The sequence below is a fragment of the Dipodomys spectabilis genome, unplaced genomic scaffold, assembly GCF_019054845.1.
Source record: "Dipodomys spectabilis isolate Male_0828 unplaced genomic scaffold, ASM1905484v1 ptg000173l, whole genome shotgun sequence".
Lineage (NCBI taxonomy): Eukaryota > Metazoa > Chordata > Mammalia > Rodentia > Heteromyidae > Dipodomys > Dipodomys spectabilis.
In genome coordinates, this window is record NW_024870850.1 from 136,973 (window position 1) to 149,047 (window position 12,075).

The following is a 12,075-nucleotide window of genomic DNA, read 5'->3' on the forward strand; positions in this document are numbered from 1 at the left end:
CTGCCCACTTCTCAGGTGAGGAAACTGAGGCCCAAGCCTGGCTGAACACAGCAAGGCAGGGCCATCTATTCCCCCCCCCACACACACCTTGAAGGTGGAGGTGACTTCAGCCAAACACAGGGGACTCGGGGAATTTGGGGACAGCGTGGCCACCCACCTCAGCTTTCTGCTTCCTGACTGTGACTCCTACTGCCCCCACACACACACACAACCTAGACCACTGCAGCCATTTTAAGATGCACAATCCAGCCCGGCACTGGCGGGTCATGCCTATAATCCTAGCTACTCAGGGGGCTGAGATCAGAGGATTGTGGTTCAAAGTCAACCCAGCCAGGAAAGTCCATGAGACTTTTTTTTTTTTTTTTTTTTTTGTGGGTCGTGGAGCCTGACCTCGGCCTGGGTGCTGTCCCTCAGCTCTTCAGCTCAAGGCTAGTGCTCTATCACTTGAGCATAGCGCCACCTCCAGCTTTTTCTGCTTATGTAGTGCTGAGGAACTGAACCCAGGGCCTCATGCATGCAAGGCAAGCACTGAGCCACCTTCCCAGCCTTCCATGAGACTCTTCAATTAACCACCAGAAAACTGGAAATGGCGCTGTGGCTCAAGTGATAGAGCACTAGCCTTGAGCTGAAGAGTTGAGGGACAGCACAGCACCCAGGCCCCACGACCAAACCAAAAAAAAAAGCACAATCCAGCTGGGCACTAGTGCTCACGCCTGTAATCCTAGCTACTCAAGAGGCTGAGAGCTCAAAAGCAGCCTAAGCAAGAAAGTCTAAGAGAACATTATCTCCCATTAACCATCAGAAAAGCCAGAAGTGGAGCTGTGGCTCACAAGGCTGTGTGGCCATCATCATTATACTTCTAGAACATTCTATCACCTCAAAAGAAAGCCCCACCGCTAGCAGCTCCTCAGGTCCTGCCTGCCCCCCACTTCCCAATCTACTTTCTATCTTTGGCATCCATGGACCCACACACTGGGCCTTTTTTTTTTTTTTTTTTTGGTCCGGTCATGGGTCCTGAACTCTGGGCCTGGGCGCTGTCCCTCAGCTCTTCAGCTCAAGGCTAGCGCTCTACCGCTTGAGCCACAACGCCACTTCCGGCTTTTTTCTTTTTGCTTATGTGGTGCTGAGGAATCGAACCCAGGGCCTCAGGCATGCAAGGCAAGCGCTCTACCACTGAGCCACCTTCTCAGCTCCACTGTGGGCCTTTGGTGTCTGCTTCTCCCACGCAGCCTCAAGGTCCCTCACACTATAGCAGGGGTCAGGGCCTTGTCCTGTTCTTGAATGTGTAGTATTCCAGTGTGTAGATGACCACCCTGTAAGTTTCCACTTGTCTGGGACAATGGACCTTCTGGCTGTGGTAACCATGTGTGCATCATTTTCTGTCCAACTCCTATTGGCCATTCGTTGGAGTCTTTTTTTTTTGGGTCCGGTCGTGGGGCCTGAACTCTGGGCCTGGGCACTGTCCCTCAGCTCTTCAGCTCAAGGCTAGCGCTCTACCGCTTGAGCCACAGCGCCACTTCCGGCTTTTCTTCCTTTTGCTTATGTGGTGCTGAGGAATCAAACCCAAGGCCTCAGGCATGCAAGGCAAGCGCTCTACCACTGAGCCACCTTCCCAGCCCCTCGTTGGAGTCTTTAAGTTGCCCAGTCATGGGTAATTCTGTAGTTCACTGATGGAATGTGTTCCTAGAAATTACTGGTGAAGCCATGGAATTTTTTTATGTTGTTGTTGTTCTTGTGGACCAAGGATTTGATCTCAGAGACTTATACTCCAGCTGGCAATCTGCCACTTGAGCCACACCTCCAGCTCTGCTTTGTGCTACCTAATTGGAGATAAGAGTCTCGGACTTTCCTGCCTACACTTTCAATTGTGATCCCCACATCTCAGCTTCCTGGATGACAGGCATGAGCCACCAGCTCCTTGCTCTAATGAGATAATGCGATGGAGTTGGAATGTGTTTCCCCCCTCCCCCCAGTCCTTGCCCCAGTCCCTCCAAATGCGACCTTATTTGGAAGTAGGGTGGCTGTCGATGAGCCCTTGGCAGAGGAGCCGGCCCCGGGCCAGGAACTGCTGCCTTTACAAGATGATAAAATTTGGACACGGATACAGGGGAGAAAGCCACTGACCAGAGGCAGGGACTGGAATGACTGAGTCCGGAATGGCCAAGAACTGCCCCAGCCACCGGAAGCTGCCAGGGCCCAGCCAGGGCTTCCGCAGGACTCGGGCGGGGGTGGGGTGGCGCCCAGGTAGCCTTGCTGATAATACCTTGATTTCAGAATTCTAGATTCTGAAATGGGGAGAATTGATTTCCCTCCCTCCCTCCCCTTTGCCCCCCCTTTTGTTGGTCTTGGGGCTTCGAACTCAAGACCCTGGGCGCTGTCTCTGAGGTTTTTTTTTTGCTTAAGGCTAGCACTCTACCACTCTGAGCCACAACTCCACTTCCGGTTTTCTGGTGATTCATTGAAGATGAGTCTCACAGACTTTCCTGCCCAGGCTGGCTTTGAACCACAATCCTCAGATCTCAGCCTCCTGAGTAGCTGGGATGACAGGTGTGAGCCAATGGTCTCCCACTAGAGTACATTTCCTTCCTCCCTCCCTCCCTCTCTCTTTCCTTCCTTCTTTCCTCCTTCCCTCCCTCCTTCCTTCCTTCTTCCCTTCCTTTCTCCCTCCTTTTCCCCACCTCCCTCTCTCTTTCTTTTGCTAGTCCTGGGGCTTGAACTCTGAGCCTGGGGACTGTCCCTGAGCTTCTTTTGCTCAAGGCTAACTCTCTACCACTTGAGCCACAGCGCCACTTCTGGCTTTTTCTGAGTAGTTTATTAGAGATAAGAGTCTCCTGGACTGACCACGCTGGATCCTCGGATCTCAGCCTCCTGAGTAAGTAGGATTGTAGGTGCGAGCCAGCCATGTGCACACATGCAGAGTACATCTCTTCTGGGACAGTGTCACCCCTTCTTTCGCTCTTTCCTAGTTTTCCCCTCCTCTCTCCACCCACAAGTTATATAGTTCCTTTTCACTGTGTTGAGTGAGTCCAGTTTTTGTGTCTATTTCAAAATGTTTTGAATATACAAGTCAACAAATGTAGGTACAGTTTTCACAGTGTCGCTAATTCTAGAACATTCCATCACCCCTCTCATCTCCCTGAGCGATGGCCTGGCTACTCCCTTCCCCCAGCCCACCGCCCCCAGGAGTCCCCTTCCTGTCTCCCAATCCAGCCGTTTCCTACCCATGGGGCCTTTTGTGTCTGCGTCTCTCACTAAGCACAGTGGCCTCAAGGTCCCTCCACGTGACGGGTCACAGCCTTGTCCTGTTCCTGGTTGTGTACTATTCCAGGGTGAATGGACCATGCCTTGAGGGTCCTTGATCTCTCCACCCAGTGATTGGTTTTTAAACTTCAAGTAAACTTCCTCTCATCTCCCCTAAACCTCCTGGGACCTGCCTCGCCATCAGCAAGGGATGATTGCAAATGTTGTCGTGAGGCACAGAGCCCTCTCTGGGCTCAGCTGGAAGGGACAGCAGGACACCCCCAAGGGACCTAAGTCCTGTTGATGGAGGCTGGATCCCTGACTGGTGATAGTGATGGATGCAGGGCGGGTGCACCAGTACTGAATGCATAGGAGACTTTCACAGGCAGCTCCTGAAACCCTGAGCTACCTTCTTCTCCTGTAACCTGGGGATCCCCTCACCCTGTCCCCCCAAGACTTCCTCGAACAGTCCCCGTGTGCCAGGTACTGCACACAGCTCACTTACAGCAAGGGAGTAAACCCCCCAAACCCTGCTCAGCTGAGGCTGACCGTGTAACTGCGGACGCACGGAGCCCGGAGAAAAGAAATGATTTTTTGCCGAGCACTGGTGGCTCCCACCTGTCATCCGAGCTACTCAGGAGGCTGAGATCTGAGGATCGCAATTCAAAGCCAGATCAGGCAGGAAAGTCTGTGAAACCCTGGTCTCCCATTAACCACCAGAACACTGGAAGTGGTGCTGTGGCTGAGGTACAGCACCCAGGTCCAGAGTTCAAGCCCCACAACTGAGCAAAAAATTAAAAAAAAAAAAAGAAAGAAATGATTATTTTTCTTTTGTTTTGAAACAAACTTCAGACCCTCCCCAGTGCTGAGATTCAAGGCATGTGTTGCTATACTGGGTAGAAGTCAAACATCTGTCGTGTCAGATGTGGGAAGCGGGCTTTGGGCAGACACTGAAAGAAGCTGAGAGGAGGGCGGCAGGGAGGAGGCGGGCAGGGCCTGGTGGGCTGTGGGGAAGACCCGGGAGTTTTCCTCTGGGGAAGTAAGAGCCGCAGAGCATTGTGGGCAGAGCAAGGACTGAATGTGGTCGGTTATACCAGCATTGCCCCCCTTCTCCATCACCTTAAAAATGATGGGGCCTGCGGGGTGCTGGTGGCTCATGCCTGTAACCCTAGAGACTCAAGAGGCTGAGACTTAGGGATCAGGGTTCAAAGCCAGCCTGGGGAAGGGAAGTCTGTAAGATTCTTATCTCAAATGAACCAACAAAAAAGGCAGAAGTTGCTCTGTGGCTCAAGTGGTAGAACATCAGCTTTGAGCAAAAAAGCTCAGGAACAGAGCCCAGTCCCTGAGTTCAAGTCCAAGGCTGGCACACATACACAAAATATATTCTTTTCTTTTCTTTTATTCATTTATTTTTTGTTGGTTGTGGGGCTTGGACTCTGGGCCTGGGCACTGTCCCTCAGCTCTTCAGCTCAAGGCCAGCGCTCTACCACTTGAGCCACAGCGCCACTTCCAGCTTTCTGGTGGTTCATTGGAGATAAGAGTCTCACGGACTTTTTTGCCTGGACTGGCTCTGAACTGTGATCCTCAGATCTCAGCCTCCTGAGTAGCTAGGATTACAGCTGAGAGCCACTTGCAGAGTGTGTGTGTGTGTGTGTGTGTGTGTATCTTCTGTCTGTCATCTCCCTGCTATTCTGTCCATCCGTCTGTCAGTCATCTCCCTGTTATTCCTGTCCATCTGTCTGTTTCTTGTCTCCATTATTCCTGTCTGTCTGTGGTCTCCCTGATACTCCCGTCCATCTCCCTGGTATTCCTGTCTATCTGTCTACTACCTCTCTGTCATTCCCTTCTGTCTCTTGTCTCCCTGTTATTCTGTCTCTGTCTCTCTGTCGTCTCCCCGTTATTCCTGTCCGTCTGTCTGTCCCTTGTCTCCCTGTTATTCCCATCTGTCTGTCTGTCTTCTCCCTGTTACTCCCGTCTCTCATCTCCCTGTTTTTCCCCCGGCCGCAGCCCAGGTCCCCGAGGACCCGGGCGTCCCCGGGGAGGGCGCAGCTGGCCCTGGCAGCGCCCGGACGCCTGGGCCCCGCGCCCCCCCGCGCCCCCTCCGCGCCCCGCGGTGTCGCCTTGCCGCGCGGCTCGGGTTCCCGGATCCCCTTTCGCGGGGCGGCTCGGCTGTCGCCGCCGTCGCGGCCGGGGCCGGGGGAGGGGAGGCTGCAGGAAGCGGCGGATCGGGCGGCGGCCCGGGCGGGCGGGTGGCGGAGCTCGAGCGGCCATGGACGGCGCCGCGGCCCGCGCGCCCCCCGCGCCCCCGCGCGCGCCCCCCGCGCCCCCCGCCGAGCCCCCGGCCGCGCCCCGCGCGCGCCCGCGCCTGGTCTTCCGCACGCAGCTGGCGCACGGCAGCCCGACGGGCAAGATCGAGGGCTTCACCAACGTCCGCGAGCTCTACGCCAAGATCGCCGAGGCCTTCGGCATCGCGCCCACCGAGGTGAGCGCGGGGCCCGGGAGAGCGGGGCTCCGGCCCGGGGCGCGCCTGCGGGCTGGGGCTGGGGCTGGGGCGGGTCCCCCCTTCCAGCGCGGGCGGGCCTGGGGACCTGCGCGGGGCGGGCGGGGCGGGCGGGGCGGGGGGCTTTCCCGGCCGGGGCCCCGCGCGCCTCGCGGCCCCCACCTTCCGGAGAACCCCCGAGGTGAGGCGCTGGGGTCAGCCCTGGGGTCGGCCCCGGGGTCAGCCCTGGGGCCAGCCCCGCGGTCAGCCCTGCGGTGGGCCCCGGGGTCAGCCCTGGGGCCAGCCCCGCGGTCAGCCCTGCGGTAGGCCCCGGGGTCGGCCCCGTGGTCAGCCCTGCGGTAGGCCCTGGGGTCAGCCCCGGGGTCAGCCCTGGGGTCGGCCCCGGGGTCAGCCCTGCGGTAGGCCCCGGGGTCAGCCCCGGGGTCAGCCCTGGGGTCGGCCCCGGGGTCAGCCCCGGGGTCAGCCCCGTGGTCAGCCCTGGGGTCGGCCCCGGGGTCAGCCCTGGGGCCAGCCCCGCGGTCAGCCCTGCGGTGGGCCCCGGGGTCAGCCCTGGGGCCAGCCCCGCGGTCAGCCCTGCGGTAGGCCCCGGGGTCGGCCCCGTGGTCAGCCCTGCGGTAGGCCCTGGGGTCAGCCCCGGGGTCAGCCCTGGGGTCGGCCCCGTGGTCAGCCCTGCGGTAGGCCCTGGGGTCAGCCCTGGGGTCAGCCCTGGGGTCGGCCCCGGGGTCAGCCCCGGGGTCAGCCCCGTGGTCAGCCCTGGGGTCGGCCCCGGGGTCAGCCCCGTGGTCAGCCCTGCGGTAGGCCCTGGGGTCGGCCCTGGGGTCAGCCCTGGGGTCGGCCCCGGGGTCAGCCCTGGGGTCAGCCCTGGGGTCGGCCCCGGGGTCCGCCTCGGGGTCAGCCTGGGGTCCTCGGCCTGCGCTCTGGGCCTCCGTGTCCCCAGGGCGGCCCCCGCTGACCCCGCGCGTCCCTCCCTGGGACAGATCCTGTTCTGCACCCTCAACAGCCACAAGGTGGACATGCAGAAGCTGCTGGGCGGCCAGATCGGCCTGGAGGACTTCATCTTCGCGCACGTGCGCGGCGAGACCAAGGAGGTGGAGGTCACCAAGACGGAGGACGCGCTGGGGCTGACCATCACCGACAACGGGGCCGGCTACGCCTTCATCAAGGTGCCGGGAGGGAGGGCAGGGGCGGCTGCCACGCGCCGAGTGACCTGCGCGGATGCGGGGGGTGGAGGGGAGCCGGCTGGGGAGCCCCGAGGAGGGGGAGGCGGGGTTCCCCTCCCTGCCCCCCCCAGTGACCCTGAGATCCCCACAGAGGATCAAAGAGGGGAGCATCATCAACCGGATGGAGACGGTGTGCGTGGGGGACAGCATCGAGGCCATCAACGATCACTCCATCGTGGGCTGCCGCCACTACGAGGTGGCCAAGATGCTGCGGGAGCTGCCCAAGGCCCAGCCCTTCACCCTCCGCCTGGTGCAGCCCAAGCGGGCCTTCGGTGAGGGCCACCTGGCACCCAGGGGGAGGCGGAGCCGTCCAGGAAGACGGGTTCTTGAGACAGAGGAGGGTGGGTGAGGGACATAAGAGGGCATGGAAGGTTCTAGAAGCATTCTGGTGGCCTGCCGGACTCGCTGCTGTCTGGGGATGGGAAGCGCAGTTTGCGGATGGGAGGAATGGGAGGCGCTTGCTTTGGAACACGGTCTTTCCCCTCAGCACTGTGGATATCTGGGGCTGAGCTCTTTTTTGGCGGAAGAGGCTGATGTCTCGAGGTTCCCAGGTCTGACAGTCATGGTATCCCCAACTTGGCACAGGGTTCCCCCAAAGGCAGAGCCAACCACAGCGAGGAACGTCTGTTCTAGATCAGACGTCATCCTGTGTACTTTAGCCAGCGTTTGTATATATGCATGTGTGTGTGTGCGTGCGTGTGTGTGTGCGTGTGTGTGTGTGTGTGTGTGCGTGTGTGTGCATGTGTGTGTGCATGTGTGTGTGCGTGCGTGCGTGTGTGTGTGTGTGCGCGTGTGTGTGCGTGCGCGTGTGCGTGCATGTGTGTGCGCGTGTGTGTGTGCGTGCGTGTGTGTGCACGCGTGCGTGTGCGTGCGTGTGTGCGTGCGTGCGTGTGTGTGCGCGTGTGTGTGCGTGTGTGTGTTGGTCCTGGGGCTCAGATTCAGTCTGGGTGCTGTTCCTAAGCTTTTTCCACTCAAGGCTTGTGCTCTACCGCTTGAGCCACAGCTCCACTTCTGGCTTTTGACTGTTGAATAGGAGGTTCCTGTCTGGGCTAGCTTTGAACTGTGAGTCTCAGATCGCAGCCTCCGGAGTAGCGATGATTTTGTATACAATTATAAGTGAGAGCCACCAGTGCCTGGCTAAGCCAGTTGTGTATTTTGTTTCCTGGTTTTGTTTTTGTTGTTGGTCCTGGGGCTTGAACTCTGGACCTGGGCACTGCCCCTGAGGTCTTCAGCTCAAGGCAAGCACTCTATCACTTGAGCCACAGCACCACTTCTGGTTTTCTGGTGGTTTGTTGGAAAAAAGAGTCTCAGGGATTTTCTTGCCTGGGCTGGCTTTGAACTGTGATCCTCAGATCTCAGCCTCCTGAGTAGCTAGGATGTCTGGCGTGAGCCACCAGTGCTTGTATTATTATCTCATCATGGACAAGCCCTTTGGGTTGCACTAGCCCAGAGCAAGCAGTTCTAGGATTCCTAGTGAATCTAGAATGAGGCCCTAGCGTGGAGTTCCAGGGTGTTCCAAGGTGTTCCAGGGTGGAGTTCCAGGTATCAGGGTGGTGAGCTGTGTCTGGAAGCCAGGAAGAATGAGTTCTACAGAGAGGGAGCTGGGAAGGTGGCTCAGTGGTAGAGTGCTTGCCTTGTATGCACGAGGCCCTGGGTTCAATTCCTCAGCACCACAAAAGCAGAAAGAGCTGGAAGTGGGTGCTGTGGCTCAACTGGTAGAGCGCTAGCCCTGAGCTGAAGAGCTCAGGAACAGCGCCAGGCCCAGAGTTCAGGCCCCATGACTGACAAAAACAAACAAACAAACAAACAGAGAGGGCCTCTCTGGATTGACCCTTTAGGTACAAGGTGATTTCTAGAATCATCTCAAGGGGAGGGGGCAAGACTGAGGTTACTTCTAGAGCCATCCTGAAGTAGTGTGGCTCCTGGGTTAGTTCCAGGAGGGCAAAAAGTATTGCAATAGGGTTTTAAGGTTCAATCAATGGTGGTAGGGAGAATACAAAAGCTCAGAAAGTTCTAGAAAGGCCCAGCTGGTGTCCTCTCAAATCTTGACTGTCCCCTCCAGATATGATCGGCCAGAGAGGCCGCAGCAGCAAGTGTGCCCTGGAGTCCAAAGTGAGCAGTGGGAGAGAGACTCTGCGGCTGCGTGCTGGGGGTGCTGCCACCGTGGAGGAGGCGGTGAGTCACGGGAGCCCATCTGTGTGTGTGCGTGTGTGTGTGCGTGCGTGCATGTGCGTGCGCTGGCCCTGGGGCTTGAACTCGGGGCCTGGGCGCTGTCCCTGAGCTCTTCAGCTCAAGGCTGGTGCTCTACCCCTTGAGCCACAGCACCACTTCCGGTTTTCTGGTGGTTCATTGGAGATGAGAGTCTCATGGACTTTCCTGCCCGGGCTGGCTTTGAACCACAATCCTCAGATCTCAGCCTCTTGAGTAATTAGGATTAGAGGCATGAGCCATCAGCATCTGGCAGGACGCACTGAGCCTCAGTTTCTCTGCCTGAGTGATGAGCAGGGTGACCTTCCCTGGGGTCAGGAAGGGTCTGCTGGGGGATCTGACCGCTCACCTCTGCTTCCTCGCCCTGCCTCAGCCCAGTGACTTTGAGGAGGAGGCCTCGGGGAAGGTGGATGACCTTCTGGAGAGTTACATGGGCATTCGGGACCCCGAGCTGGGTAAGGGGTCAGGGTAAGCTGGGGGGCCCCCGGGGGGAGGGCAGCCTGGGGAGGAGACGGGGGTCTGGGGGAGTTGGGGGCGGCAGGGTCCTCACCAGTCTCCCCGCCAGCGTCCACCATGGTGGAGACGTCCAAGAAGACGGCGAGTGTGCAGGAGTTTGCTCGCTGTTTGGACTCCGTCTTGGGCGAGTTTGCCTTCCCCGACGAGTTTGTGGTGGAGGTGTGGGCCGCCATCGGCGAGGCCAGGGAGACCTGTGGCTAGTGTGCCCGGTGGCAGAGCGCAGCCCCAGCCCGGAGGCCAGCCCCCTGCCCCAGCCCTGCGCCACAGCCCAGTCCAGCTCCACAGCCAGCGCCCCAACCAAGCCCAGGCCTGGAGGCCTGCCAGACTCCCGGACCAAGCCCTGCACCACAACTCAAGCCAGCCCTGAGACCAAGCCCTGCTCCAGAGCCCAGCCCAGCACTCACACCAGCTCCAGCTCCAAAACCCAACGAAGCTCTGACACCAGATCCAGCTCTAGAACAGAGCTCAGCCCTGAGACCAAACCCAGCTCCAGAACCCAATGCAGCTCTGACACTAGATCCAGCTCTACAACAGAGCTCATCTCTGAGAACAAGCCTAGATCTGGAGCCCAGCACATCACTGAGACTAAGTCATGCTCCAGAACCCAAGCCAGCCCTGAAACCAAACCCGGTTATAGAGCCCAGCTCAGCTCCAAGACCAAACCCAGCTCCAGAACCCAGCTCAGCTCCCAGACCAAGCCCTGCTCCAGAACCCAGCGTAGCTCTGAGTCCAAACACAGCTTGAGAGTTAAACTCAGCTCTGAGACCAAACCCTGTTCTAGAGCTCAAGTCAGCTCTGAGACCAAATGTAGCACCCAAAACCAGCCCAGCTTGGACACTCCCTCTAGCTCTACAACTGAGCTCAGCTCCGACAGCAAGCCTAGACCTGGAACCCAGTTCAGCTCAGGGACCAAGCCCAGCTCTCCAACTGAGCTCACCTCTGAGATGAAGCCTTGTTCCAGCACACAAGTTAGCGCTGAGGCCCAGCCTGGCCCCCAAACCCAGCTCAGCTCTGAGAGTCAGCTCCCCTCAAGAACCCAGCCAAGCCCTCATGCAAAGCTGTGTTCTGGAACTCAGACAACTCCAGAGATGACCCCCAGTTCTAGAACCCAGTCCAGCTTCAACACCAAGCTCAACCATCCAACTCGACGTGACTCTGGGCTTCCAGATCCTTCCACGGCCATCCTGGACACTCAGCCAAGCCCTGCAGAAGCTCTTAGCCTTGGAATCCAGGTGAGAATGAAGAACCCGCGCAGCTCGGGCACTCCAACCAGCTCAGGAGCCAAAGAGTGTTCCCAGGTGCAACTGTATTCCAGAATCCAGATGAGCTCGGGAAGCCAGTGCCTCCCTGCCACCCAGTACCCATCTGGACTGCAGCCTGGCTTGAGAACTCTGCTGTTCCCACATTTGTCCCTCCAGGATGCATCCCAGACCAGCTCCAGTGCTGGGTCTAGCTGTGAAACAGAGCCCAGCAAGAGAACCCAGCCTTCGGCTACAACCAGCACCAGAATCCAGAGCAGCCCTGGACCCCCATCCAGCTCCAGAAGGTGGCTTGGCACCAAGTCTCACTCACCCTGCAGATCACACACGGGCATGGGAACATTGTCCACCTCTGGGACCCAGACTGACGTGGCCTGGCCACCATCTGGAGTCCCGTCCAGCTCAGCTGTCCTTCCCCACTCCAGAGCCCAGCCCAGCTCTGAAACACGGCCAGCTGAGACCCAGGCAAGTTCTAGAATGCAGCCAAGTGCTGGACCTCAGCCGAGTTCTGGGGTGCAGGCCCAGGCTGTGGTAGAACCACATTCGGAAACCCCGTTCAGTTCTGATGGTCCACCCGGAACCAGAGTCCAACGCTGCCCAGGAACCCGGCCAGCTTCCGGGGCTCAGCTTGGTGCTAAACCCCAGGCAGATTCCCAGGGCCCGCGCCAGCCCAACACCCAAGCCAGCTCTGGGACTCCACTGGGCTTGGAGAAGCAGCTTGGTTCTGAAATTCCCTTGAGTTCCAGCACCCAGCTGACGTCTGGAGCCCAGCTCAGCTCCAGAACTACAGTAGGCTCAGAGACCCAGCCCAGCGCCACCTCGGAAGCCCAGATCAACGCCACAAGCCTTGAGGAGTCCAAAATCCAGCCCCACTCCAGAACCCAGGTCAGCCCTAGAAACAGGCTCCGGTCTCCAACTCCAAACCCTGACCCAAGATCCCCGCAGGATCCTTTGGTTCCAGCCGGGCTTCAGGCCACAGCCCCAGTCTCTAGAGCCCCAACTCCCACCCCGAGCCAAGCCCCTGTGACTTGGCCTCAGTCCCGGGGACTGCAGGCTAGCTCGGGGCCAGGAGGAAGTCCTCCAGCCTCCTACCTGGCCCCCCAACCACGGGGACCACCCACCCCCGAGAAGC

The 12,075-nt window shown here is 58.8% G+C and overlaps 1 protein-coding gene across 1 annotated transcript; it reads left to right on the plus strand.

The window, feature by feature from the left end:
• The first annotated feature begins 5,509 nt into the window (after positions 1–5,509).
• Gipc3 (GIPC PDZ domain containing family member 3) lies at positions 5,510–9,969 on the plus strand. The gene is made up of 6 exons (XM_042693786.1): positions 5,510–5,722; positions 6,718–6,903; positions 7,052–7,232; positions 9,023–9,135; positions 9,542–9,623; positions 9,734–9,969. Exons 1-6 carry the CDS (start codon positions 5,510–5,512, stop codon positions 9,883–9,885), a joined length of 927 nt encoding a protein of 308 aa, XP_042549720.1. The 3' UTR covers positions 9,886–9,969.
• Positions 9,970–12,075: the final 2,106 nt, after the last annotated feature.